Source organism: Planococcus citri, chromosome 2, assembly GCF_950023065.1.
Source record: "Planococcus citri chromosome 2, ihPlaCitr1.1, whole genome shotgun sequence".
Classification (NCBI taxonomy): Eukaryota; Metazoa; Arthropoda; class Insecta; order Hemiptera; family Pseudococcidae; genus Planococcus; species Planococcus citri.
Window position 1 is genome coordinate 79,957,321 of NC_088678.1, and position 25,378 is coordinate 79,982,698.

At 35.8% G+C, this 25,378-nt stretch overlaps 5 protein-coding genes across 7 annotated transcripts in view; 4 read left to right on the forward strand and 1 right to left on the reverse strand.

Annotated features, from left to right (window-relative positions):
* LOC135837960 (roundabout homolog 2-like) overlaps window positions 1-25,378 on the reverse strand; it is a 638,803-nt gene that overhangs the window by 245,835 nt on the left and 367,590 nt on the right. The gene's annotated exons all lie outside the window — the stretch shown is intronic.
* On the forward strand, window positions 1,668-4,285 carry LOC135837917 (uncharacterized). Its single transcript, XM_065353358.1, has 2 exons — window positions 1,668-1,921; window positions 2,021-4,285. The coding sequence occupies exon 2, from the start codon at window positions 2,055-2,057 to the stop codon at window positions 3,246-3,248; it is 1,194 nt and encodes a 397-aa protein (XP_065209430.1). The 5' UTR covers window positions 1,668-1,921; window positions 2,021-2,054; the 3' UTR covers window positions 3,249-4,285.
* On the forward strand, window positions 7,851-10,447 carry LOC135837918 (uncharacterized). 2 transcript variants are annotated; one of them, XM_065353360.1, is made up of 2 exons: window positions 7,851-8,055; window positions 8,156-10,447. In XM_065353360.1, exon 2 carries the CDS (start codon window positions 8,194-8,196, stop codon window positions 10,276-10,278), a length of 2,085 nt encoding a protein of 694 aa, XP_065209432.1. In that variant the 5' UTR covers window positions 7,851-8,055; window positions 8,156-8,193; the 3' UTR covers window positions 10,279-10,447. The 2 variants fall into 2 exon arrangements, with proteins under 2 accessions (XP_065209432.1, XP_065209431.1); XM_065353359.1 differs by having other exon boundaries at window positions 7,851-8,040.
* Window positions 13,612-16,313, forward strand: LOC135837921 (uncharacterized). The gene is made up of 2 exons (XM_065353364.1): window positions 13,612-13,911; window positions 14,018-16,313. Exon 2 carries the CDS (start codon window positions 14,057-14,059, stop codon window positions 16,136-16,138), a length of 2,082 nt encoding a protein of 693 aa, XP_065209436.1. The 5' UTR covers window positions 13,612-13,911; window positions 14,018-14,056; the 3' UTR covers window positions 16,139-16,313.
* Window positions 21,433-23,994, forward strand: LOC135837922 (uncharacterized). 2 transcript variants are annotated; one of them, XM_065353365.1, is made up of 2 exons: window positions 21,433-21,657; window positions 21,759-23,994. In XM_065353365.1, the coding sequence occupies exon 2, from the start codon at window positions 21,795-21,797 to the stop codon at window positions 23,841-23,843; it is 2,049 nt and encodes a 682-aa protein (XP_065209437.1). In that variant the 5' UTR covers window positions 21,433-21,657; window positions 21,759-21,794; the 3' UTR covers window positions 23,844-23,994. The 2 variants fall into 2 exon arrangements, with proteins under 2 accessions (XP_065209437.1, XP_065209438.1); XM_065353366.1 differs by having other exon boundaries at window positions 21,433-21,653.

Genomic DNA, 25,378 nt, shown 5'->3' on the forward strand with positions numbered 1-25,378 from the left:
GCAAAAAATCCAAAATTACTTTTTTTTCAATATTTTTTCATAAATTTTGCTTTTTTCATGAAGTTGCTTAAAAGTTTCGTCTTTTTCTAAAATCGTCAAGATCTTGTTTTTCCCCAATAGATTACCAAAAAGTCACATTTTTTTGTCAACATGTTGCAAAAAGGTCTTGATACTCGATAAAAATTTTAATTTTTTCAAAAACTGCTGAAAATCCTCACCTTTTTTTGCCGAATTTTCGAAGTCCTGCTTTTGACTAGAAATTACCCAAAGCTTTCACTTTTTCATCTATGATTGAAAATAAATTTCATTTCTTTACAGAAAATTTCGAAAAATTTTCGCTGAAAGACATGCAGTTTGCCGCATACTTGTAGAATGGCCTACGTCTGGCTTTCTACTAAAAATCAAGTTTCCGACATCACGTCCGTCATCTTGCATGGAGAAAGTTATCACTTTTAGTGCTTTGCATTTTTATTTCATAATTTTGCTACTGTCAAAAATTGCAAAAATTGTCTTATTTTTTTTTTGCAAAAAAAAATGTAGTCTCAATTTTTTACTAAAAAGTCACGAAATACCTACCTAATCATCCAATTTTTTGTAAAAAAATGCTCTTGTTTTTTTTGTGGAATTTTGAAAAAAAAAGTTTCTTTCCCACCTGGCTGATGAAAAAATGTGTTGGTAGAAATATTATTTAGCAGATGGAGTTTTTTTTTTTTGGTAAAAACGTTTTGAAAGCATGCAGCTCGCCAAAGTTGAGAAAAAAATCAGAATTTTCACGAGAAATCGCAAAAAATCAGCTAATAACGGTGTGAAAAAAGTGCAAAACTTGATTAAATATGTATGTCATGTAGGTACCACCAAATAATGAAAAAATTTGGGACAGTCGTGCAAAACCATCCAAAAGCACCAAGTTTTAGCCTCGAAAATTTTTAGATTAGAAAATTATTGTTTTGATACCTATAGTATAATTATGCTTACCTCTCAAATTGTAAATTTTCGGGTGGGATGTGGGAAGGGGGTGCTGAAAATATTGCGAAAAAGGTCGCTTTGACACCCTCCACCCTGCGAAAAAACCTTATAACGTCCACAGGTAAAGATTGTCGTGAGTGAAATGCTGTCAGACTCCCCCCCCCCTCCTTCTCCTCCTTTCTCCAATACCAAATAAAAGAAGTCGTTACGACATAATTTGTTAGAAAAATGTCATTTCTTGTCAGAAGTCGTTCCAAAGTCGTGCTAAGATCCTGCTTTTTCGTTTTGAAATGTTGTTGAACACCTTGTCCAAAAAGTCTTGCTTTTTGCAAAAATTGTTGAAGTCTTGATCTAGTTTTTTTTTTTGTAATTTTTTCGAATTACTTAATTCGAAATGTTTTGCTCGCGTTTTGTTGCTTTTTTGAGCTTTTTGGGTTATTTACCTATCAGTGTTTTTTTGCTAAAATTGAGTACGAGCCATGGCTGCTAAAATAGTAAGTAATAGGTATCTTAAAATTTGAGCGAAATTTCTTGAAAATTGCGGAAATTCAATATAACATTTGATATACTTCACCCATTATCTACCAATAAAACTGATCGATTGATTATTCAAGTGAAATGCGTAGATCCAAGTACACAATATACCTACAGAGATTTTTGTAGCTAAAATACTGGCATAACGTATTTTAAATCAAACACGCCAAATTCTATCTCATACGCAATCTTGTTTTGCCTCCTTCCCCGCGTCATATTTTGTTGCACCAGTACCTGTGATTATTCTTCTGATGTGTGCAGGCCATAATCTCGCAGTTAGTATTCGAACAAGCATGCATTAAACGAACCCTACCCCTTTGTGTTTTTTGAAAACAAAAACAGGGTGATTTTGTGTGATATGGCTTTATTGGTGGTGTAATTTGGACGTTTCGTGTTCATTTTATGGTCTTCATACTTTGAGGTAAGTGTCAAGTACTCAACAAGCTGTAGTATTTGTTTGCATATGAGTTGAATTCGCGAAAAATCGGTTGATATTGATGAAAATTTCGACTTTGTTCAGTGTTGCGGTTGTAAAGAATCGAGTTCGTATACAAATGGACGAAGACGACGATAATCCGACCGAATTACGTTCACTGGCGGCGAAATCTTCGTGTATACAATTGGTGTACCAATGGGCCAGTTGTGAAATATCAGCAATCGATACTTGGAAAAAACAAAGAGACTACGGTACATGCCCGGATCACGAATGGTTTATTTGGCAACTGAACGAAATGCAGCTACCCGGCAGCCCAGTGATGCCGAATTTGGTTCTCGACCAAATCGACTACCATATGACGTCGATTTTGCAACAGGTTACCGACTGGATCTGTTACCATCATCGTAAAAACTTCTTCCACGATGATCCGGCATCTCCGCTGAAAGAATACCTGCTGAAATTGGTTTGGGAACCGGATCGATCGATCGACTACGAAGCTACCGCGAAAAACGTGTTGGCTGGCTCGAATTTTAACCCTATGGAGAAGTATAGATTCGCTTGCACGTATTGTTTTTCGGAGGATGTGTGGAATTTGAGAGATATGGCGGAGGTAGCTATAGATTGGTGTTTCGAAACAGAGCCTTTGCTGGTTTATTGGAGTAAATGTTTGACCAATCAGTTGCATACGATACCAGTACCGGCGAACGATTCAATCGACGAGATCATGTTTGCTAAAGCTCTGAACTACGAGTACTACGGTCTTTGGGAGCTCATAAAGTACTTTTTTGAAAAATTGAACTCCGGCGCTAGATTATTGCAGTATAAGAACTTTTTCCAGTTCGGAGGTGGTAAATATCAAGAAAAAGTACTGGCTCTGCTGAACGAATGTGAAAAACATACCGTTTATCGCAACTGTATGGAAACGCTCATTTACGATTGCGAAGATCTGGGCAATTTCGAAGTTACTCGACAGATTTACATCGAATTAAAGGCCAAGCCCAGTTTTGAGGATCTCTCTTTACTTATCGAGAAATTGGCGTTTTCGTCCCTATACAGTGTCCGAAGTTTTAATGCACTGACACCGTTACTAATGGAAATTTGTAACGACGCCAGCATCGATGATAAACGCCGGATAGTCTCAACTGGCTTGCGATCACGTATCGTCGAACAATGGAGAACCTTGATCGAAGACTCGTATTATGCTTTCCGTGAAAGAGACCGCGATTCCGCAATCCTTTGGCGTTTATTCGTGCCTTGGCTGAAGCGTACGAACCGCGAAATTTCCTCAAGGAGAATTTTTGTTGGTTGGTAATCTGGCAACCGTTCGCTTCTATTGTCGAACTAATCGACGAATTTCAATTCAATGCCGAAGATGTCGAGGAATTAAAGAAGTATACTCGACAATCGGATGGGACGGAATATGTTTGTTTGGTATATTTGAGGTTTGGCGATTTTGATGAATTTGACCGTTTTTTATCGTTTTGCTACTCGGATGATAACGCGAGCAGATTCGCGTATCAAAGAAGTTTATTAATGGATAATTTGGGCGATCTTTGTTTTACGTTGTGGGACGTCGATTGGAGACTAGTTTACGAATTCGTTATCAACGTGTTTCGTGACACTGACGACGGATTCGCGTCTTCTTACACTACCCTACTGATGCAACACGCTTTAAAGAATATCGAAACGAATGTTCTGACGAAAATGATGCGTCTGAATGAAGCAAACAGCATTGTGAAATGTGTTGAAACTTTTGTGCCACACCACGACAATTTATCTCGAGCAAAGAAGACATGCATCGACTCACTTTTCAAATGCCTTCATAATGATGTTTTTTTCATTTTTAAGGAGACTCAGTTCGAAAAACTGTTGATTTGGTGCTACGGAAGTGAGATAGGTGTTGCCCAATTCAAAGAGAAAATCAACGTTTCGAAATGTTTCGTTAATCAATTGGATAGCTGTGTCGAAGAAGACACTTTCGAAGCGACTGATTCTATGGAGGAATTTTTGCACTGGTATTATCCCCTCGAAAATGAAAGGAAAGCTTTTAAATTGGAAATGATTTACTCGTACGGTAAATTTGAAAAGATCGGGAAATTGCTGAAAGAAAGAATGTATCGTCGACGTATGTTGAATTGGTTTTTTGAAAACGACGCCTGTAAAATAAAGGAATTTATCACTAAAATATACGTGTAGGTTTGTCAAAACGGTAGTCGATGGTCGAATTTCTGAATTTTTTGGTGATATTATAATGTGTAGTTAATTTTATCTGTGATTTTAAATCTATTTTAAATATTTATTTTAACCAATTCAGTTATCGTAATAAATTTGTGATGTGTTTTGCTAGAAGTGTGCTTCATTTTTCAGAATTTTATAATGAGTAGGTAGGTACATAGATTTACTGAAATTATTTTGAAACACGAAAGAATCATTAAAATCATCGTAATAAACTGTTTACATTTTGCGAAATGCAATAACACTTGATGAAAACTGCACAAGTCATGTGGTTAAAACACTTTAATCTGTGTATAAAGCATCAAAACCCTCCAAAATTTGGGCTATCAAAGACTAATGAAATTTCAGTAATATTTTGGCAAAATCTGCGTAAAACGCGCTTGAAAATTATCAAAAACTGATTGAAAGCCAAATACCTAAGCGAGTATCGTACGAAATGTTGTTTTAAAAAAAAGGACATTGACATGATTAAAAGACAAAAAGGTTCAAAAACATTGAAAAAAATCAATGACAGAAAAACCTAAAAACGTCAAAAAGTCATCAAAATTCCCATAAAACAACGTGAAAACACAAAAAAAAAACAATTAAAAAAATGAAAATTATAATCAAAAAGTATTGAAATTTCTACGAATTAGGTAGACAAAAACTGCGTAAACACGTATGTTGAATATTACTGTCAAGATTTTTGAAAAGTGGTAGGTACCAAAAACTTGAAAAATTTTAGTAAAATCGGGCATTTTTAGCGACAAAAAAATTCATAAACCTGATGTCGAAACTGGTTGAAACAATACAAAAACAATTGAAAACGACTTGAAATGAATCAGTGCTCGCTGCTCGTACTCGGTTTCTTTTTTCAAATTTTGGTTGCTCAAGTACATAATTTTTTTTCAAAATTTTTCCAAATTTTGGTCCAACTTTTTCAGTTGAAGAAAATAAGTATGTAAAAGGGAAAATTTCGATACCTCGTTTCATTTCAAAAATTACTTAATAAAACTGTCCGACTGTCTTGCTTTTTTTTTACCAGAAATTGGAAAAATTTCCTTTTAATCAAATTGATCGTCTCGTAATCGCTAAAAAGACCTGTTGTTTGTTCAAAATTGCCAACTATTTTCACATTTCATCACAAATTTTCAATGAAGCTCACTTTTTTGTTGAGCTAAAAAACCCTGCCTTCTGCTGAAAATGACGATGTTTTGTTCTCAGCCAAATAGCGAAATGTCTCGTCTTCAGTCGGAAATTTGACGAAATGTTTCGGTTTTGCAAACATTTCAAAATATTATTCTTTGAATCTCGCTTTTTTCATGAAGTTGCTCTAGGTATAAACTCGACTTGTCTTTTTCTGAAATTGTCAAGATCTTGCTTTTCCCCAAAGATTACTAAAAAGTGACATCACAACCGGCAAAAATGCTCTTATTCTTCGATAAAAAGTTTGATTTTTCTAAAAAAAAACTGCTTGAAATCCTCGTTTTTTTTCTCAAAAAAGTTTTGTTTTTTTGAAAAATTGTCTATCTTGATTTGCATCAAAAATTACCTAAAGCTTTCACTTTTATTGCATCAATGATTGCTAGTAAATCATATTTTTTGGCTGATAATTTCGTAAAAAGTTCACTTTTTTGCCAAAAATTGCCAACAGACATGACTTTTACAGTTTTGCTACATAGAATTATCTACATTTGGTTTTCAGTCGGAAATCACCAAGTCTTATTTTTCTCAAAAGTTTCCCTAATCGTATAATTCTGCTATAGAAAATATTGTAAAAAAAAAACTGCCTTTCGATATTTTAATAATATGAAAAAATTATCTACTTTTTTGCCATAAACAGTGCATAGTCTCATTTTGTTATCAAAGAGTTACGAAATAATACAATTTTTTGTCAAAAAATGCGACCAAGTATATCTTTTGTTGTCTGAATCTCCTGATTTTTGCGAAATTGTTGAAGTCTTGATCGTGTTTTTTTTGGTAAGTTTTTCGGAATTCGAAATGTTTTGCTCGTGTTTTGTTACTTTTTAGAGTTGGTTTGGTCAAGTAGGTACCTGTACCTATCAAAGTTACTTTTTATGGCAAAAATTGAATACGAGCCAAAGCTGATGAAATATCTCAGGTTTTAAGTGGAAATTCACAAACATTAGGTCCTTAGGACCCAATAAAACTGATCGAATGGTTATCAAAAAAGTAAGAATATTCGTACAGAGATAAGTAGGTATTTTTATCTTCGTTTTTTGCAGCCTTCCTCACGTCATATTTTGTTGCGTTGGTATGCCTGTAAATATACTTTTGATGTGTGCTGGTCATGATCTCGCATAGGGTGGTCTTTATTTTTGAAGTTGGGATTTTTTCCGCTCCCACCCCCTAAAGTGGTGACCTCGGGTGAGAAAATAATTCCCTATTTTTTATTTTTTCCATTTTCGAAAAATTCGGGCTGCGGTGGGTCTCTCAATTTTCAAAAATTTGAAAAAAAACCTAATTCAAAGAAAAATTTTTAAAATTTCAAAATTTCGAGTTCCATCATCTCTAGAAGGTCCTTTTTGAGTAAAAAAGACTCTCATGGCGATTTTAGCCCCCTCCCATGAAAACCAAGCTGACCCCCCCCCCCCCAGAATAGCCGAAATTCGTATATTATGTGGGATGTCCTAAAATTAGTTTTTTTTTTTGGTATTTCCTCCTCCCATCCCCTAAAGTGGTGACCTCGAGTGAGAAAATAATTCCCTGTTTTTTATTTTTTCCATTTTCGAAAAATTCGGGTTGCGGTGGCCCCCTCAATTGTCAAAAATTTGAAAAAAAAATTCTAAGAATAATTTTTAAAATGTCAAAATTTTGAGTTCCATCGTCTCTAAAAGGTCTCTTTTGAGTAAAATATACTCTCATGACGATTTTAGCCCCCTCCCATGAAAACCAAGCTGACCCCACCAGAAAAACTAAAATACAAATTTCAGTTATTCTGGTGTGGTCAGCTTGGTTTTCATGGGAGGGGGCTAAAATCGTCATGAGAGTCTATTTTTTATTCAAAAGAGACCTTTTAGAGACGATGGAACTCAACATTTTGACATTTTAAAAATTTTTCTTAGAATTTTTTTTCAAATTTTTGGAAATTGAATTGAGGGGCCCACCGCAACCCGAATTTTTTGAAAATGGAAAAAATAAAAAATAGGGAATTATTTTCTCACCAAAGAACACCACTTTGTGGGGTTTGGAGGAGGGAAGACCAAAAACAACTAATTTTAGGTCATCCCACATAATATGTATACAAATTTCAGCTATTCTGGGGGGGGGGGTCAGCTTGGTTTTCATGGGAGGGGGCTAAAATCGCCATGAGAGTCTTTTTTACTCAAAAAGAACCTTCTAGAGATGATGAAACTCGAAATTTTGAAATTTTAAAAATTTTTCTTTGAATTAGGTTTTTTTAAATTTTTGAAAATTGAGGGGCCCACTGCAGCTCGAATTTTCGCAGGATGCAGTTAGTAATTAGTATGGGTAGGTATGGGAACAAGCATTCAGACCGGTCTCTCACTTAGAGGGCGCTAGTGTGTCCATTGTTTTTACGAGTTAAAAATGAAAATATGATTCGGTCATGATTAGTATTGCAATAATAATGGTAAAAATAATGTGCATCGAATTTTTTAACCCTCGAAAGTCGAAATTAATGCTTTCGTAAACGCTGATAAGAAAAGTCCCATCTGAAAAATGTAAACATTTGCCAGCTCACTAGCGCTATCTATGTGAGTGCCCGGCCCAAATGCATTGAACGAACTTTACCCTTTATGTTTTTTAAAAAACAAAAACAGACTGATTTTGAGTGATATCGTTTTATTGATGGTGTATTTTGGGCGTTCCATGTTCACTTTGATATCGTCTTCATACATTGAATTGAGGTAAGTGTAACTAGTGTAAGTACTCTACAAACTGTAATATTTATTTGTATCTGACTGTGTGAGTTGAATTCGCGCAAAATCGATTGATACTGATAACAATTTCGACTTTCTTCAGCTATGTTCCCGTCGTCGTGAAGAATCGAGTTTGTCAAAATGGACACTAATCCGACGGAACTACGTTCACTGGCCGCGAAATCTGCATGTATACAATTGCTGTACGATTGGACCAGCTGCGAAACATCAGCAAACGATACTTGGAAAAAGGAAAAAGACTACGGTACATGCCCGGATCACGAATGGTTTCTTTGGCAACTGAACGAAATGCAGCTACCCGGCAGCCCAGTGATCCCGAATGTAGTTCTTGATCAAATCGAATACCATATGACGAATAAGATTTTGAAGCAGGTTACCAAATGGATCTGTTACCATCATGGTAAAAATTTCTTCCACGATGTACCGGCGTCTCCTTTGAAACAATACCTGCTCAAACTGATTTGGAAACCAAATTATAAGATCGACTACGCAGCTACTGCCAAAAACGTGTTGGCTGGCTCGAATTTTAACACCATGGAGAAGTACAGATTCGCTTGCACGTATTGTTTCCCGGAGGATGTGTGGAATTTGAGAGATATGGCGCCAGTAGCGATAGGTTGGTGTTTCGAAAAAGAGCCTTTTCTGGTATATTGGAATAAATGCTTGGCCAATCAGTTGCATACGATACCAGTACCGGCGAACGATTCAATCGACGAGGTCATGTTTGCTAAAGCTCTGAAAGAATACGATCTTTGGCAGCCCGTAAAGTACTTTTTTGGAAAATTGAACTCCGGCGCTAGATTATCGCAGTGTAACAACGTTTTCTGGCACAAACGTGGAAAATATCAAAAAGAACTACTGGCTCTGCTGAGTGATGAATGTGAAAAGATTTCTGTGTACCGGGCTAATATGGAGGAAATCATTTGGAATTACGAAACGCTGGATGATTTCGAAGGTATTCGACAGATTTGCACCGAATTGAAGGACAAGTTGAGTTTCAAGGATTTCGCTCTAATTATCAAAGGATTGGCCAGGTGGACGATGTATTATTCTACTCATGAGAAATTCAATGCACTGACACCGTTACTAATGGAAATTTGGAACGATGCCAGCGACGAGGATAAACGCCAATTAGCTTCAACTGGCTTGCAATCGCATTTCCCCCTTAAATCGTACGAAATGATTATGGACGAAGGGACCTATCATTTCGACGATAGACACCGATACCGCAATCCTTTGGTGTTCATTCGTGCCTTGGCCGAAGCGTACGAACCGCGAAATTTCCTCAAGGAGAATTTTTTTTGGCTGGTACTCTGGCAGCCGTTCGCTTCTGTCGTTGGATTAATCGACGAATTTCAATTCAATGCCGAAGATGTCGAGGAATTGAAATGGTATACTCGACGTCGACGATCTCGTCGAATGGACTACGCTTGTACGGCATATTTGGCGAGTGGCGAGTTCGATGAATTTAGCAGTTTTGTATCGTTTTGTTACTCTGATGATAACGCAGGCAGAATCGCGTATCAAAGATACCTATTAATGGATCGTTTGGACGAGTTCAGTAATGCGCTGTGGCGATGGCGCGTCGATTGGAGGATAGCTTACGAGTTCGTCAACAACGTGTTTCGCGAAACCGACGACGAATTCGCGTCTTCCTACACTACCCTACTGATGCAATACGCTTTAAAGAGGAAAATGCACTTTCTGATGGAAAGGATGCATGGAGAAGAAGCAAACAGCATCGTGGAATGTGTTGAAACTTTCGTGCCACACCACGACAATTTATCTCGAGCAAAGAAGACTTGCATTGGCTCACTTTTCAAATACCTTCACAATGGTTTTTATCCCATTTTTAATGAGACTCTGGTCGAAAAACTGCTAATTTGGTGCTACGGAACTGAGACGGGTGTTGCTCGATTTAAAAAGAAAATCAACGTTTCGAAAATTTTCGTTGCTCAGTTGGATAGCTGCGTCGAAGATGACACTTTCAAAGCGACTGATTCTATGGAGGGATTTTTGCACTGGTATTACCCCCTCGAAAGTGAAAGGAAAGCTTTCAAATTGAAAATGATTTACTCATACGGTGAATTTGAAAAGATCGGGACGTTGCTAAAAGAGAGAAAGTATCGTCGACGTATGTTGAATTGGTTTTTTGAAAACGACGCCTATAAAATAAAGGAATTTATCACTAAAATATACGTGTAGGTTTGTCAAAACGGTATCGGTCGTCGATGGTTGAATTTTTGAATTTCTTATGTATGTATACCTAATATTGTAATGAGTTGTTTATTTGGACTATATGAATGCGATTCTAAATCTAAGTATTTTAAATATTTATTTTAACTAATTCAGTTATCGTAATAAAATGTTGTGTTTGCTAGAAGTGTGCTGCATGTTTCAGAATTTCTTATTGAGTAGGTTTTGGGAGTTACCTACTGCGATTATTTTAAAACACGAAAATATCATTAAAATCATCGAAATGTGATATGAAATTTCATCAAACCTTACATTCCAGAGCGTCTTTAAAAACATTAACTAAATGAAATCGTTGAAAATTGGAAAACACTGTTCAGATGTAAACTTTAATTAAACTTGATGAAAACTGCACGAATCGTGGTCAAAATACGTTATCTGTGTGTAAAGCATCAAAACCAATTTTGGCAAAATTTGCGTAAAAAAATTATGAAAACGTGAATTATTTTTGAAATGACGTAAGAACGCTTGAAAATTATCAAAAAGTAATGAAACTTTGCCAAATTAAGCAAGAATCGCGTGAAATGTTGTTACTTGACGTTATAAAAACGCGTAACGAGAGCGACGAGCGTTAAAAACATCAAAAATTTCCAATAATATTGATGAAATTCGAGAAAAATTCCGCAAGATTTAGCAAAAACTGCTTTTAGTAAGTATGGTTAAAACTCTCAAATTATTATGAGAGAATAAATCCAAGTAAAAAAGCTGAAAGTTATCAAAATTTTCCTCCATCGTGTAAACGTAATCAAATGGTAACGTGAAAACACAAGGAAAGAAATTGATAAAATGAAAATCAAGTAACAAAAAGTAGTAAAATTTCTACAAATAAGACAAAAACTGCATGCATAAATACGTATGTTGAGTTACTGTCCTATGATTTTTGAGAAATAGGTACCAAAACGTTGAGAAATTTTAGTAGGTACGTAAAATTGAGCAAGTTTTAGTATCAAGAAAATTCATAAAGCGATGTCGAAACTGGTTGAAGTATTCATAAAAACAATAAACCTAATGTAAAATGACTTGAAATGTATCAGTGCTTATGCTCGGTATATTTTTTCAAATTTTCATTAGGTATCAAGTAACATTTTTTTTTTCAAAATTTTCCAAAATTCAGTTTTTCTAAATCTTGGTCCAACTTTTTCAGTCGAAGAAAAGAAAGTACAATATAAAACGAAAAATTTCGATACCTCCACCTCGTTTCATTTCAAAAACTGCTGTAATCTGTTCAAAAGTCTCGCTAGTTACTTTTAATAAAATTGATAATCTCGTTTTTAGCCTTAAATTGTGAAAAAGTCGCACTTTTTGCCAATAATTGTCAAATAAAGAGCTGGTTGTTTGTTAGAAGTTGCCAATGATTATCACGTTTCATCAAAAATTTTACATGAAGCTCATTTTTTTGTTGAAAATTTTTGATGAATAACCTTGCCTTTTGCTAAAATTCACGATATCATGTTTTTGGCTAAAAATAGCAAAAAGTCTCGCCTGTTTCGTTTTTTTTTTTTTTTTTTTGCCAAATCGCTTAAAATTTGCGCTGTTTTGCAAAAATTTCAAAATTCTCTAAAATTGTCGAAAAATCTCGCTTTTCTCATGAAGTTGCTTAAGTCTTGTCGTTTTCCCAGAGATTACTAATAAGTGACATTTTTTTATCAACAACTGGCGGATAGGTCGTATTCCTCGATGCAAATTTGGATTTTTTGAAAAATTGCTGGAAACCCTCGCTTTTTCCTGAGAAAGTTTCGTTTTTTTGCAATATTGTCAGTCTTGATTTTCACCAAAAATTACTTAAAGCTATCCTTTATTCACCAATGATTGTAAGTAAATCTCATTTTTTTTGCTGAAAATTTCGGAAAAGGTGCACTTTTTTTCCAAAAATTGCTTTCAAAAGTTTCCCTAATTATACCATTTTGCAAGAAATTGTGAAAAAAATTCCGTCTTTCGCTATTGTCAGTCTCGTTTTGGTCAAAAACTGAAAAAATTCTCAACTTTTTTTGCCATAAAGAGTCCATAGTCTCACTTTACTATCAAGAAGTTGCGACATAATATCTGAACTAACAAGGGAACTACCAGAACCGGCAGAAACGAAAATGAACGAATCAAAGCTAGATCGAAAGGGGACTACCTCAGGACCCCAAATCCAAAATTTCAAGTGCTGAAGTTGATTTCTCGATTTTTGGTGAATTTTTGAAGATTGAAAAATCCAAAAAATTATCAATTAAACCAAAAAATAGAAAATATTGATGAAAATTGAAATTTTCTCGGGAAGTAGTTCAGATGGCGTCCCTAACTAATTTACAATTATTGAAATTCCCAAAACCTCAATTCCAGTCATTCTGGAGCCTCCAGCGATTTTTTATCATTTCTCCAGAAACTTGAAATTGCTGTGGAACGGCTAAAAATCAACTTCAGCACAAATAACTTCATTTGGGGCCTACGTGGCTTGCCTTTAACCAATTTTCGGAGTTGTCGCGAAAATCGGCGTCTGCCGATTCAGATGTGTATTTTTGCCCATTGCAAAAAATTCCAAAATTTGAAAATGTTAAATATTCCATCTTTTGCAATGCTATCTACCCGAAATCGAGCTCCGACTTATTTTCGACGTTCCGAATAGGTAAAACCCCCATTCCGACCATTCTGGAGCCTCCGGCGATTTTTTATCATTTTTCCAGAAACTTGATATAGCTCTGGAACGGCTAAAAATCAACTTCAGCACAAATCACTTTATTTGGAGCCTATGTGGGTTGCTTTTAACCAATTTTTGGGGTTGTCGCGAAAATCGGCGTCTGCCGGTTCAGATGTGTATTTTGCCCATTGACTTGCACATGTGCAGTACCAAGTAGGCACATATGTACTTTCTTTGGAAAAAACATTGACGTTAATTGATAATTTTTTGGATTTTTCAATTTTCAAAAATTCACCAAAAATCGAGAAATCAACTTCAGCACGTGAAATTTTGGATTTGGGGTCCTGAGGTAGTCCCCTTTCGATCTAGCTTTGATTCGTTCATTTTCGTGTCTTTTGTCTGAATTTTCAAAAAGTTCTGCTTTTTGGAAAATTATTGAAATCTACTGATAATTTTTTCGGTATTCGAAATGTTTTGCTCAGGTACCTATCAAAGTTATTTTTCTCGGCAAAAAACCAATACGGAGTCTGAAATTGAAATATCTCAGAATTTGAGAGAAATTTCATGGAAATTGCGCAAATTCATAAATATTAGGTAGGTACCAATTAAACTGATCGAATGGTTATCGAAGTGGAATATTAATACAGCGATAGTTATCTGTAGCTAAATGCTGGCATGCCGTATTTTAAATCGAACACGCGAAATTCTATCTCTTTATCTTTCTTTTTTACCCCCTTCCACACGTCCTATGTACATGTTTTGTTGCACCGGTGTACCTGTAATTATTCTTTCGTAATGTTCTGGCCATAATCTCGTAGTTAGTATGAGAGCATGTATACATTAAACGAACTCTATCCCTTCATGTTTTTTAAAAACAAAAACAGAGTGTTCTTTTGTGACATCGTTTTATTGATGGTGTAATTTGGGCGTTCCGTATTCATTTTGTGGTCTTCATATATTTTGAGGTAAGTGCACAACAAATTGTAGTACTTACATATTTTGTTTACACATATATGAGTGAAATTAGCGCAAAATCGATTGATACTGATGACAAATTTCGACTTTGTTCAGTTGTTCTTGTTCCCGTCGTGAAGAATCGAGTTCGTACAAATGGGCATTCCGGACAAACTATGTTCACTGGCGGCGAAATCTTCGTGTATACCATTGCTGTACGAATGGGCCAGCTGTGAAATGTTAGCAACCGATTTTTGGATAAGGGAATTATACTACGGTACGTGCCGGGATCACGAATGGTTTATATGGCAACTGAATCAAATGCAACTACCCAGCAGCCTAGTGATCCCGAATTTGGTTCGCGAGCAAATCGAATATCATATGACGTCGATTTTGAACCAGGTTATAATATGGATACAGTATCACCACAGCAAAAATTTCTTCCACGATGAACCGGCATCTCCGTTGAAAGAATACCTGCTTAAATTGATTTGGAAACTGGATCGATCGATCGACTACGCAGCTACTGCCAAAAACGTGTTGGCTGGCTCGAATTTTAACCCTATGGAGAAGTACAGATTTGCTTGCACGTATTGTTTTTCGGAGGAAGTATGCAATTTGAAAGATGTGACGGAGGTAACGATAGATTGGTGTTTCGAAAAAGAGCCTTTGCTGGTTTATTGGAGTAAATACTTGACCAATCAGTTGCATACGATAACTTTACCGTCGAACGATTCAATCGAGGAGATCATGTTTGCTAAAGCTCTGGATGAGTACGATCTTTGGCAGCCCATAAAGTACTTTTTTGCAAAACTCAACTCCGGTGCTAGATTATTGCAGTGTAAGAACGTTTTCTTGCACGAAGAAGGAAAATATCAAAAAGAACTGCTCGCTTTACTGAATGAATGCGAAAAAAGTTCTGTGTACCTGCACCAGGCTAATATGATAGAAATCCTTAAAAATTACGAACAGGCGGAAAATTTCGAAGGTATTCGACAGATTTGCACCGAGTTGAAGGGCAAGTTGAGTTTCAAGGATTTCGCTCTAATTATCGAAGAATTGGCCAGGTTGTCGATGTTTACTATAAACACATTCAATGCAGTGACACCGTTACTTATGGAAATTTGGAACGATGCCAGCGACGCGGATAAGCGCCGGGTAGCCTCAACTGGCTTGCAATCACGTATCGTCGAAAAATGGTGGGAATTGCTATGGGAAGAAATGGACGATCATTTCGCCAATAGACACCGATTCCGCAATCCTTTGGTGTTTATTCGTGCCTTGGCTGAAGCGTACGAACCTCGAAATTTCCTCAAGTCGAATTTTTATTTGCTTGTAATCTGGCAACCGTTCGCTTCTATCGTCGAACTAATGGACGAATTTCAGTCAGGTGCTGAAGATGTCGAAGAATTCAAGAAGAATATTCGACAACAGCTTGTAACTGACCACACGTCTTGTTTGCATTATTTGGCGTCTCATGGTGAGTTCGATGAATTTAACAGTTTTGTATCGTTTTTCTACCCGGATAACGCGAGCAGAACCGCGTATCAGAGAAAATTTTTAATGGATAACTTGAAAGATTTTAGTTATTCGTTCGAATACGTCGATTGGAGAATAATTTACCAATTTGTCAGCAACGTGTTTCGTGACTCCGATGACCGATCCGTGTCTTCCTGTACCACCCTACTGATGCAAAAGGCTTTGAGTAAAAGAAGGGGTATTCTGATCAAAATGATGCATCGAGAAGAAGTAAACAGCATCGTAGAATGTATTCACACTTTTGTGCCATACCAGCACAATTTATCTCGAGCAAAGCAGAATTGCGTTGATTCACTTATCGAATACCTTCATAATGGTTTTAGTATTATCATTTTTAAGGCGACTCAGTTCGAAAAATTGCTGATTTGGTGTTACGGATCTGAGGCAGGTGTTGCTCAATTTAAAGAAAAAATCAACGCTTCAAAAGTTTTTGTCACTCTGCTGAAATTCTGCGTCAACGGATACGCTTTCGAAGCGAGTGATTCTATGGAGGAATTTTTGCACTGGTATTACCCCATTGAAAGTGAAAGGAAAAATTTTATATCGGATATGATTTACTCTTACGATGAATTTGGAGTGATCGGGGAATTCCTAAGAGATAGGAGGTATCGTCGATGCATGCTGAACTGGTTTTTTGATAGGAACGCTTACGAAGTAAAGAAATTTACAACGTTTTATGCGCTGTTCACAAAGGCATAATTATACCAGTGGGTTGGGGTTTGTCGAAATAATCGATGAATGAATTTTCGTATTTATTAGTACCTAATTGTAATGTGTAATTTGTTTTGTCTGTGATTCTAAATCTTTTTTAAATAATATTTATTTTAACCGAATTCAGTTATCGTAATAAATTTTGTGATGAGTTTGCTATGTAGACGAAGTATGCTTCATTTTTCAGAATGTTTTAATGAGTGAAATTATTTAAAAACACAAAAATATCATATTATAGATTTTCAGTGAGATTTTGGCAAAATTCACGTTGAAAAATTATTAGGTAAAACGGGAATTGTTTGAAATGACGAAAAATGAGTGAAAATTATCAAAAACTGATGAAATTTTGTTTAACTTATCGAGCGTATGATATGATTATTTGAAAAAAAAAAAAAAAAAAAAAAAAAAACTTAACGTAATAATATAACACTAACAAGAGCTTTGAAAACATCGAAGATTTCCAATAATATTGAAGAAATATAAGTACGAGAAAAATTTGTTGAGATTCAGCAAAAAAAAGCAATAGAAAAAAACTATCAAAAAGCAATAAAATTTTTACGAATTGGACAAAAACTGCATAAATATGTTGAATTACTGTTTAGATTTTTGAAATGTACCAATTAGTTAGTTAGTTGAGAAATTTTATAAAATTGAGCAAATTTCAGCCAAAAAAAAGGTTTATAAAGCGATGCGACCGAAAAGGAATATTTTTTTCGCTGAATATCCAACGAGGCGGGATGTCTAAGAGTCCTGCATCAAGTGCAGATTTTTGCAAAAATTGTTGAAGTCTTGGTTGATTTTTTTTGTAAATTTTTCTGCATTCGAAATATTTTATTGCTCATGTTTTGTTACTTTTTTGAGCTTTTTTGATAAGGTATGTACTTGAGAAAATTTTTCTTCAGCAAACATTGAATCCGAGCTCTGGTTGATGAGATATCTCAGAACTTGAGTGAAATTTCATGAAAATTGCGCAAATTCATAAATATTAGGTAGGTAGGTAAAGGTATTAGGTAACTAGGTATTCTATAAAACTGATCAAATGTTTATCAAAGTGGAATATTATATGTACTAAGAAAGAGATATTTCTGTAGCGAAATGCTGGCATATACTGTATTTCAAATCAAACACGCCAAGTTCGATCATTTATCTTCGTTTTTTGCAGCCTTCCTCACGTCATTGTGTATTTTGTTTGGTATACGTGTAAATTCGATGTGTGCTGGCCATAATCTCGCAGTTAGTATGGGAACAAGTGGGCATTAAACGAACTCTGCAGACAAAAACTGCATGAATGCATACGAGTAAATGTTGAATTACTGTCTAGATTTTTGAAAAGTAGGTACCAAAAAGCTGAGAAATTTTGGTAAAATTGAGCAAATTTTAGTAACAAAAAATTCTTAAAGCAATGTCGAAACTGGTTGCAATAACATAGTAACACTTGAAAATGACTTGAAATAAAGTGTTCGTACTCGGTATTTTTTTTTCTGATTTTCGTTAATCGAGTAACATTTTTTTTTCCTTCAAAATTTTCCCAAATTCAGTTTTCTCATATATCTTGGTTCAACTTCTTGTGAAAAAAAAGAACTACATAAATATAAAAATTTTGATACCTATCTCGTTTCATTTCAAAAATTGCTTAAAACTGTTCAAAAGTCTGGCTTTTTTGCCAGAAAATGGCAAAATTTCCTGTTAATAAAATTGATCGTCTCGTTTTTTATTGCGAAAAGTTTCACTTTTTGCTGATAATAATAATTGTAAAAAAGATAATTGATGTTGCTTGTTCAAAGTTGCCAACGATTTTCATGTTTCACCAAAAATTTCCGATGAAGCTCACGTTTTTGTTGAAAATTTTCACCAGCACGTCCTCCCTGCCTTCTGCTAAAATTGACGATGTCTTGTTTTCCGGTCAAAGATGACAAAAAGTCTCACCTTCAGTCGAAAATGTTTGCCAAAATATTTCGTTTTGTTGCCAAAAATCGCTTAAAATATACGTTTTTTTGCAAAAATTTCAAAATATTAATTATTTTTCTTAAAAATTGTCGAAAAAGTCGCGCCTTTTTCATGAAGTTGCTTCCAAGTCTCGTCTTTTCCTAAAATTGTTAAGGTCTTGCTTTTTCCCAGAGATTACCAAAAAGTGATATTTTTTTATCGACAACTGACGGAAAAGTCTTACAAGGGAACCTCTTGAGGTGTCCCCCTCCGATTTGAACGGGGCCGCGATTTTTGGAAAGAACATAGTCTAAAACTCCCAAAATCCAAATTTTCAGCTGCCCAAGTTCATTTTTCGATTTTTGGCGAATTTTTGAAAATCCAAAATTGACTATTTTGATGATTTATGCTTTTTTTTAAAAAGTACGTACTTGATCAGTAAAGATGTTCAAAATAAGTCCTAAAACTGATATTAATCCCCCAAATCCAAATTTCGGCATTTCCAGCCATTCTGGAGCCACCAGCGCGATTTTTCAATTTCTCCAGAATTTTGAATTGGCTCCAGAAGACGTGAATATGAAGTTGGGCAGCTGAAAATCGAGTTGTGTGTTATACTGGACCTGTTTAACGAATTTATCCACATTTGAGCCGATTCTGGAGCGGACACCTCAAGAGTGGTTTTTTGACCAGCTTTTTTCATAATAAGAAATCCAAAAAAATCAAAATTTTACCATTTGCGAGGAAATTTTCAAAATTTGTGCGAATTGCTGTATTTTGAACACAACAAACCGACTGAGGCCGAGTTCCGCCTTTTCCAGCTATTCTGGAGGCTCCAGCGCGATTTTTCAATTTCTCCAGAATTTTCAATTTGCTCCAGAAGGCGTGAATATGCAGTTGGGCAGCTAAAAATCGAGTTGTGTATTAAACTCTAACTGTTCAACGAATTTATTCACATTTGAGCCGAATCTGGAGGGGACACCTCAAGAGTGGTTTTTTGACCAGTTTTTTATTTCAAAATAAAAATACCTATCCTTAAATCAAAAATTTCTCGTTTGTGTACGATAAATTCCCTTCGACTGGAAAATATCAGACTACTAGACATCAATTAACTCGAACAAATCGAACAGACATCTTACACAGAATAAAAATAAAAGATTTATTTTTAATTCTAGGTTATTGACCCGAAGGAAAATAACAACAACAACAAAGAGCTTTTGCTCGACTTTGATAACTTTACTCTTCGACGATAAAAACAATAATAACGCGAACGAAAAACATACATAACGATTTTAACTCTTAACTTACTATAAAAACGATAGCCAACAGTTTACGCGATTTTACGAAAGAGGATAAAATTCACATAACTCGTAACCAACAATATCTCATTACGCTCTAACAGAATTTTATACTCGCGAAATTGAAATTTATTTTAATTAAAAATAAAAACTTAAAAGTTATCGAACTAAAACGTTACAGTTATCGTTACGAAACCAAATTTTGCCAACAGTTTGTGAGAAAATTTTTGAAATTTGAACGAATCGCTGTATTTCGTCATTAATTAACCACACGAGAGCGAATTTCGCCATTTCCAGCCTTTCTGAGACCTTCCTGTAATTGGATATTTTTATTATGAAAAAAGCTGCAGGTCAAAAAACCACTCTTGAGGTGTCCCCTCCAGAATCGCCTGGAATGTGGATAAACTCGTTAAACAGGTCGAGCATAACACACAACTCGATTTTTTGCTGCCCAAGTTCATATCCACGCCTTTTGGAGAAAATTAAAAATTCTGGAGACATTGAAAAATCGTGCTGGAGCCTCCAGAATGGCTGGAAATGGCGAAATTCGCCCTCGTGATGTTAGTTCATGACGAAATACTGCGATTCGCGCAAATTTCGAAAACTTTCTTGCAGAAGGGAAATTTCTTATTTTTGAATATTTTTATTTTGAAAAAAAGCAAGTCAAAAAACCACTCTTGAGGTGTCCCCTGCAGAATCGGCTCAAATGTGGATAAATTCGTTAAGCAGATCGAGTTTAACACAAATCTCGATTTTTAGCTGCCCAACTTCATATTCACGCCTTCCAGAGCAAATTCAAAATTCTGGAGAAATTTAAAAGTAGCGCTGGAGGCCCCATGATCGGTGGGAAATGGCGGAATTCGGTCTCGGGAGGTTAGTTGTGGACGAAATACAGCGATTCGCGCAAATTTAAAAAATTTCCTCGCAAATGGGAAACTGATTTTTTTGGATTTTTGATTTGAAAAAAAGGTGGTCAAAAAACCACTCTTGATGTGTCCACTCCAGAATCGGCTCAAATGTGGATAAATTCGTTAAACAGATCGAGTATAACACGCATCTCGATTTTTAGCTGCCCAACTTCATATTCACGCCTTCTGGAGCAAATTCAAAATTCTGGAGAAATTGAAAAGTAGCGCTGGAGGCTCCAGAATCGTTGGAAATGGCGAAATTTGGAGTTGGGAGGTAACTATCAGTTTTAGGACTTATTTTGAACATTTTTACTGATCAAGTACGTACTTTTTTAAGAAAAGGATAAATCACCAAAATAGTCAATTTTGGATTTTCAAAAATTCGCCAAAAATCGAAAAATGAACTTGGGCAGCTGAAAATTTGGATTGGGGGTTTTAGAACATGCTCCTTCCAAAAATCGCGGTCCCGTTTAAATCGAAGGCGGACATCTAAAGAGGTTCCCTTGTTAGGTATTCCTTGACGAAAATTTTAATTTTTCAAAAAATTCCTGGAAATCCTCGCCTTTTTTCTCAAAAAGTGTTTTTTTTTGCCAAATTATCAGTTTTGCTTTTTACCAAAAATTACTTCGAGCTTTTTTTTTTCACCAATGAATAAATCTCTTTTTTTTCCTGAAAAAATCAAAAAGGTTCACTTTTAAGTTTTTTTGCCAAAAATTGAAATTGCTAAAAGACACGCCTAAATGCCGACAAGGCATAGCATTACCGCCACTACCCCGCCAACAACCATAACCAAATATAAAGACGCGAAGGGAGTGTATTAGTCGCGATCGTGAAACTAGTTTTACAACAACGTCATGTACCTAACTTCCTATCTAATAAGCAAGGGTATTTAGTATAGACCTTGGCGAGAACAGAAGGTACTCGCGTAGCTCTATATATAAAGTACACTATATACCTCTGCGAGGACTAAAGGCCCTCGCAGTTGTACAATGTACATATACATTGTACAGCATCGTTCTTTACCTGACTATCAACCCTACTTATTACTATAGTGATGGATCCAGCGGACAAAGGTCCTGCTGCCCACATGCGGAGTAAAGCGGTGGGGGGAGGGGGGAAGAAGTTCTCAAGCAGAAAATGTCGAAGATAGGTATCGACGAAGGTGGGGAAGAACAAAATCCGTTATCAGTCATACTTTTTGCTGCTGTGGTGTTTGTTGTGTGCTTTAGCGAATATTTTTGTGAGTGAATTATTCTTATTCGATTTAATATTTAACAATACAGTGATTTTTTTGTGATATTGTTTTACTGCGATGGTGTAATTTAGGCGTCCTGTGTTCATTTTCTGGTCATCAATTAATTTTTTGAGATAGCTGTAAGTAAGTACTACACAACGAATTATAGTATTTGTTTGCAGTATATGAGTTAACTACGCGCAAAATCGATTGATACTGATGATAACAATTTCGACTTTCTTCAGCTGTTCCTGTTGTGAAGAATCGAATTTGTACAAGAAATGGGCAATCCGACGGAATTACGTTCACTGGCCGCGAAATCTTCATGTATACAATTGGTGTACGAATGGGCCAGCCGTGAAATGTTTGCAATCAATATTTGGAAAAAGGAAAAAGACTACGGTACATGCCCGGATCACGAACGGTTCGTTTGGCAACTGAACGAAATGCAACTGCCTGAAAGCTCAGTGATCCCGAATTTGGTTCTCGACCAAATCGAATACCATATGACGTCGATTTTGAACCAAGTTACCGAATGGATCTGCTACCATCATCGTAAAAATTTCTTCCACGATGAACCGGCATCTCTGTTGAAAGAATACCTGCTGAAATTGATTTGGAAACCGGATCGATCGATCGACTACGCAGCTACCGCGAAAAACGTGTTGGCTGGCTCGAATTTTAACGCCATGGAGAAGTACAGATTCGCTTGCACGTATTGTTTTTCGGAGGAAGTATGCAATTTGAGAGATATGGCTGAGGTAACGATAGATTGGTGTTTCGAAACAGAGCCTTTGCTGGTTTATTGGAGCAAATGCTTGGCCAATCAGTTGCATACGATAACTTTACCGGCGAACGATTCAATCGAGGAGATCGTGTTTGCTAAAGCTCTGAATGAATACGATCTTTGGCAGCCCATAAAGTACTTTTTTGAAAAATCGAACTCCGGCGCTAGATTATCGCAGTGTAACGACGTTTTCTCGCACAAAGATGGAAAATATCAACAAGAACTACTGGCTGTACTGAACGAATGCGAAAAATGTTCGGTGTACCAGGCTAATCTGGCAAAAATCCTCGAAAATTACAGAAAGATGAAAAATTTCGAAGGTATTCGACAGATATACTTCGAATTGAAAGGCATGTTGAGTTTCAAGCAGTTCGCTCTAATTATCGAAGACTTGGTCCGCTTGTCGACGGATACCGGTCACCGTATCAACGATACACAATTACTAATGGAAATTTGGAACGATGCCAGCGACGAATATAAACACCGGGTAGTATCAACTGGCTTGCGAACCATTCTCGGCAACATGTGGGGCTGGGGCTGGGTATATGCGGCCGCAGCAGACGACGTTGACGATTTGGACAATCCTTTGGTGTTTATTCGGGCCTTGGCTGACGTGTACGAACCGCGAAATTTCCTCAAGGCGCATTTTTATTGGCTGGTACTCTGGCAATCGTTAACTTTTATGCTCAAACTAGTCGACGTGTATCAATTTAGCGCCGAAGATGTTGCGGATGAATTAAAGTGGGATACTCGACAAATGGATTACGTGTTTTTGGAATATTTGAGGGGTGGCGATTTTGACGAAATTAGCCGTTTTTTTTCGTTTTGTTATTCCGATGATAACGCGAGCAAAATCGCGTATCAGAAAAGATTTTTAATAGATTATTCGGGCTCATTTGATTCCGTGTTGTGGCACGTCGATTGGAGAATATTTCACGAATTCGTCAAGAACGTGTTTCGCAACACCGAAGACGGATTCGTGTCTTCCTACACTACCAAAATGATGCAACACGTTTTAGAGGAAAATATAGCATATCTGATGGAAACGATGTATAGAGAAGAAGCAAACGTCGTCGACTTCTTGAAATGTATCGAAGCTTTTGTACCACACCACGAGAATTTATCTCGAGCAAAGACGACTTGCATTGACGAAATTTCCTGGTATCTTCATAATGATTGTCATCCCATTTTTAAGGAGACACAGATCGAAGAAATGCTGATTTGGTGCTACGGAAGTGAGACAGGTGTTGCCCAATTCAAAGAGAAAATCAGCGTTTCTAAATGTTTCATTAATCAGTTGGATAGCTGCGCCGAAGGAAACACTTTCAAAGCGACTGATTCTATGGAGGAATTTTTGCGCTGGTATTACCCCCTCGATAATGAAAGGAAAGCTTTTAAATTGAAAATGATTCACTCGTACGGTAAATTTGAAGCGATCGGGGGATTGCTAAAACAGAGAATGTATCGTCGACGTATGTTGAATTGGTTTTTTGAAAACGACGCCTGTAAAATAAAGGAATTTATCACTAAAATATACGTGTAGGTTTGTCAAAACTGTAGTCGATGGTTGGTTGAATTTTTGAATTTTTTTCTAATATTGTAACGTGTAGTTTATTTTTTTTCTGTAATTGTAAAATATTTTTTTCAATTCTAATTGTAACCAATCGTAATAAATGGCGATGTGTTTGCTAGAAGTGTGCTTCATTTTTCAGATTTTTTCAAACGAGTACATAGATTTACTGAAACTATTTTAAAGCATGAAAAATATCATTATAAAATCATCGAAATCTGGTGATATTTCATCAAAATTTACGTTTCAGAACGCCTTTAAAAACATATTACATAATTTATTGACATAATACCTACATATAAGATGATCAAAAGTTATGAAAAACAGTTCAGCTGTTAACATTTTGCGATAAGTATGCAAATCAAACTTGGTAAAAACTGCACTTATCATTGTTAAAGCACTATGTCTGCGTAGGTATGTATAAAAGCATCAAAACCCTCCGAAATTCGGCCTTTATTCAAAAGCTAGTAGAATTTCAGTGAAGTTTTGGCAAAATCTGTCGTAATATGTAATAAATTTTGAAAACGTAAAAAAATTATGTTTGGAACGACGTAAATTTGTTTTAAATTTTCCCAAGTTGAGTTTTTTCAAATCTTGCTCCAAATGTCTGGTTTTTCTGTCAAAAATTGGCAAAATATCCTTCGAATAAAATTATTCGTCTCGTTTTTAGCGAAAAATTTCGAAAAAGTTTCACATTGTTGCCAATAATAAATTGCTAAAAAGATCTGTCGTTTTTGTCCAATATTGTCAACGATTTCCACGTTCCACCAAAAATTTTCAATGAAGCCTACTTTTTATTAATTGAAAATCGCCAAAAAGCCCTACCTTTTGCTGAAATTGATAATGGCTTGCTTTCGGCCAAAAATGGCAAATAATCTCACCTTAATTTGGTTAAAATTGTCGAAATGTTTTGTATTTTTGCTAAAAATTACTTATAAAATGCGCTTTTTTGCAAAAATTTCAAAATATTAGGTACGTTTTTTTTCAAAAATTGACCAATTGTTTAGTGGTGTTGTTTTTTCTATAGAATGTCTAACGGTCATGAAATTAAAGTCATGAAAAAGTCATGAATTTTGGTAGGTGGTCATGAACGTCGTGAAAAGTCGTGAAAAAGTCGTGAATAATTTGGCACGAAACACATTTGAAAATTTTTCAAAAAGCCCATAAAATAAAAAAAATCAAGAAATCAAAAATTTGTTCAAAAAATCAGAAAAATGGAAAAACTGAAATATCTAATTTTTGATCCACAGTGAAAAATGGCTACCCTGTTCTACATATAAGTGAGTAGGCTGTTATATACCTATTCACCGGGTAAAAATGTGAAAAATAGATCATGAAAAAGTCACAATTTTTTGTCAGGGAGTTTTGTTAGATACTCTGTTCTAAAATTCTGCAGGTCTTGCGTTTTGCCAGATATTGCCTAAAAGTCTTGGCAGTCAGTCATCGCTTTTTTGTCTCACAATTTTTTTTTGCTCGGTAATAGAAGTCTTGCTTTTTACCAAAAATGA